This window comes from Propithecus coquereli, unplaced genomic scaffold (assembly GCF_000956105.1).
Source record: "Propithecus coquereli isolate 6110/MARCELLA unplaced genomic scaffold, Pcoq_1.0 Scaffold42, whole genome shotgun sequence".
In the NCBI taxonomy this organism is placed as follows: domain Eukaryota; kingdom Metazoa; phylum Chordata; class Mammalia; order Primates; family Indriidae; genus Propithecus; species Propithecus coquereli.
The window spans coordinates 87246-89098 of record NW_012149952.1 but is presented as its reverse complement, the minus strand read 5'-3'; the positions used below and the strand labels follow the sequence as shown (position 1 = coordinate 89098).

Here is a 1853-nt window from a genome sequence, read left to right as displayed (position 1 = left end):
GAGGCAGGTGGTTCAGTTCTAGAGGTAAAGTGACTAATTCTCCATTTGCTCCTCACTCCCCAGACCGGAATCTCCCCCTCTGAGCTGCAGATATAGCTGATTCCGGCACTGGTGTTGGGGTCCCCGGATGCCTAATAAGGCCCCTGGAGTTGAGGACAGGGACCTGACTGAGTCCTACAGGGTCTTTCTCAGAGTCATGTCCATGGGGAGGGCACAGGGTGCTGAGCTGAGACTGATCCCCTGCTGAGTTACCTGTCACACTGGTCCTTCCTCTGCAGGCAATGTCTGCAGGTCTGGACGCAGGAAAAGCATCTGATATTCTGAAGTTTGTCTCCCCTGTGTGTGTCCTGCACTAAGTGCCCAAACCCCAACATGGGACCTAATGTAGAGGAGGAGGCAGGCACAGTCCAGGCCTGAACACCTCGTGTGTGGGAAGTAGAACTAACCCCCCAACACCCAGAGGTCACAGGGAATCACTCACGGTACACGCGGAACTGTCCAGTTACTTCTTCATTCTGAAGATCTGCCATTATAAGGTGTAGAGTGTAGTGTCCTGTGTCCTTCACGGTGACGTTCTGGAACAGCAGGGATCCATTGGGGTAAATTGTCTCTCGACCACTGTACGCAGGCCCTGTGTTGTTTACCTGAGTGTCTGTTCTATATGATACAATTCTATAGTTCCTGTCCACCTTGTCCCCTTTGTACCAGTTGTAGCCTATAGCGTCCTGTGGCACATTGTGGACGAGTAGAAGAACGTCCTTCCCCTCCACAACATTGGGAGGCACAGATTCCATAGTGATTTGGGCAGTGGCAGGCGTGATCCAGAAGGTTAAAAGTGAGACTAGAAGGAAGGAGAGAGAATCAATCCATATTGGGACCTTGGAATTGGGATGGAAAGGTGGGCCCTGGATCTGGAGCAGGTCTCTTCGCCCTCAGCCTTGGGGTGTGTGTGACTGTGTGTGTGTGTGTAAGAGTGTGAGTGTGTGTGTGTGTGTGTGTGTGTGCTCTGGGTCAAGGTCAGCAGTGTGACCACCATCACTCCAGCGCCTCTGGACTGGCCATGCCCCTGCTTGGAGTCCTCTTCCCAGGTGTCTGCAGGGCTCACCCCCCACTGCCCTCAGATCCCTGCTCACACTCAGGGGCGTCCTTGGGAGGGACCTTCCCTGGCCACCTCCTCTAGGGACCCTAGGTCTTCCCTTCCTGACCTTTCCCTGCCTGTTCCCTCTGTGGCTCTTGTCCACAGCTGACCTCACATTCGAGATCTCTCTGCTTGTCTGTCTTCCTCCCGCTGGGATGTGAGCTCTGTGAGGACAGGGACGTGTCTGACCTTTGTTGTGCCCCAGAGCCTGGGACAGGCTGCGGACACCTGTGGGTGAGTGAATGAGCGTTCCCAGGGCCCTCCACGTCCTGGTGTTTATTTTACAGTGAACATAAGACAGTATCTGACACTGGTGGGTAAGGGCCATGTTTGGTGCCCCTGGTTATGTTTACTTGAAGCATCGGCCTGATATAGTTATTACCATTTTCACAATGTGGTGACCATTGATGATTAACCTGGAGAACACAGAGCAATTGAGACTGTCCTGCCTCTTTCCAATTCCAGTTCAATGTGACTTTCCTATTGTGACCTCCTCTCCCGCTTTGGTGTCCCCCTCCTCAGGCTCCAACAGAAGTCCTCTGTCCCTCTCAGAGCCCCGTCCTCCCCAGGAGACCCCAGCCAGTGTCTGTGCTCCCTCGTCCCGCCCACCCCAGGGCATCGTCCCTCTCACCTGTGAGCAGGAGCCCCTGCCAGGGGACGCGCCCTCTGCGGGGAGGGGCTGAGGGGGGCTCCATGGTCTCTGCTGCCTGCTCTG

At 55.0% G+C, this 1853-nt stretch overlaps 1 protein-coding gene across 1 annotated transcript in view; it reads right to left on the bottom strand.

Annotated features, from left to right (window-relative positions):
- Positions 1-473: 473 nt before the first annotated feature.
- The window catches only part of LOC105817504 (carcinoembryonic antigen-related cell adhesion molecule 6-like), an 11894-nt gene continuing 10514 nt past the window's right edge, over positions 474-1853 (bottom strand). Inside the window, exons 2-3 of the mRNA XM_012653214.1 lie at positions 1770-1845; positions 474-841 (exon numbers count right to left, since the gene is read on the bottom strand). Coding sequence (XP_012508668.1) covers positions 474-841; positions 1770-1833 — 432 coding nt within the window. The 5' untranslated portion in view covers positions 1834-1845. The remainder of the gene's footprint in view (positions 842-1769; positions 1846-1853) is intronic.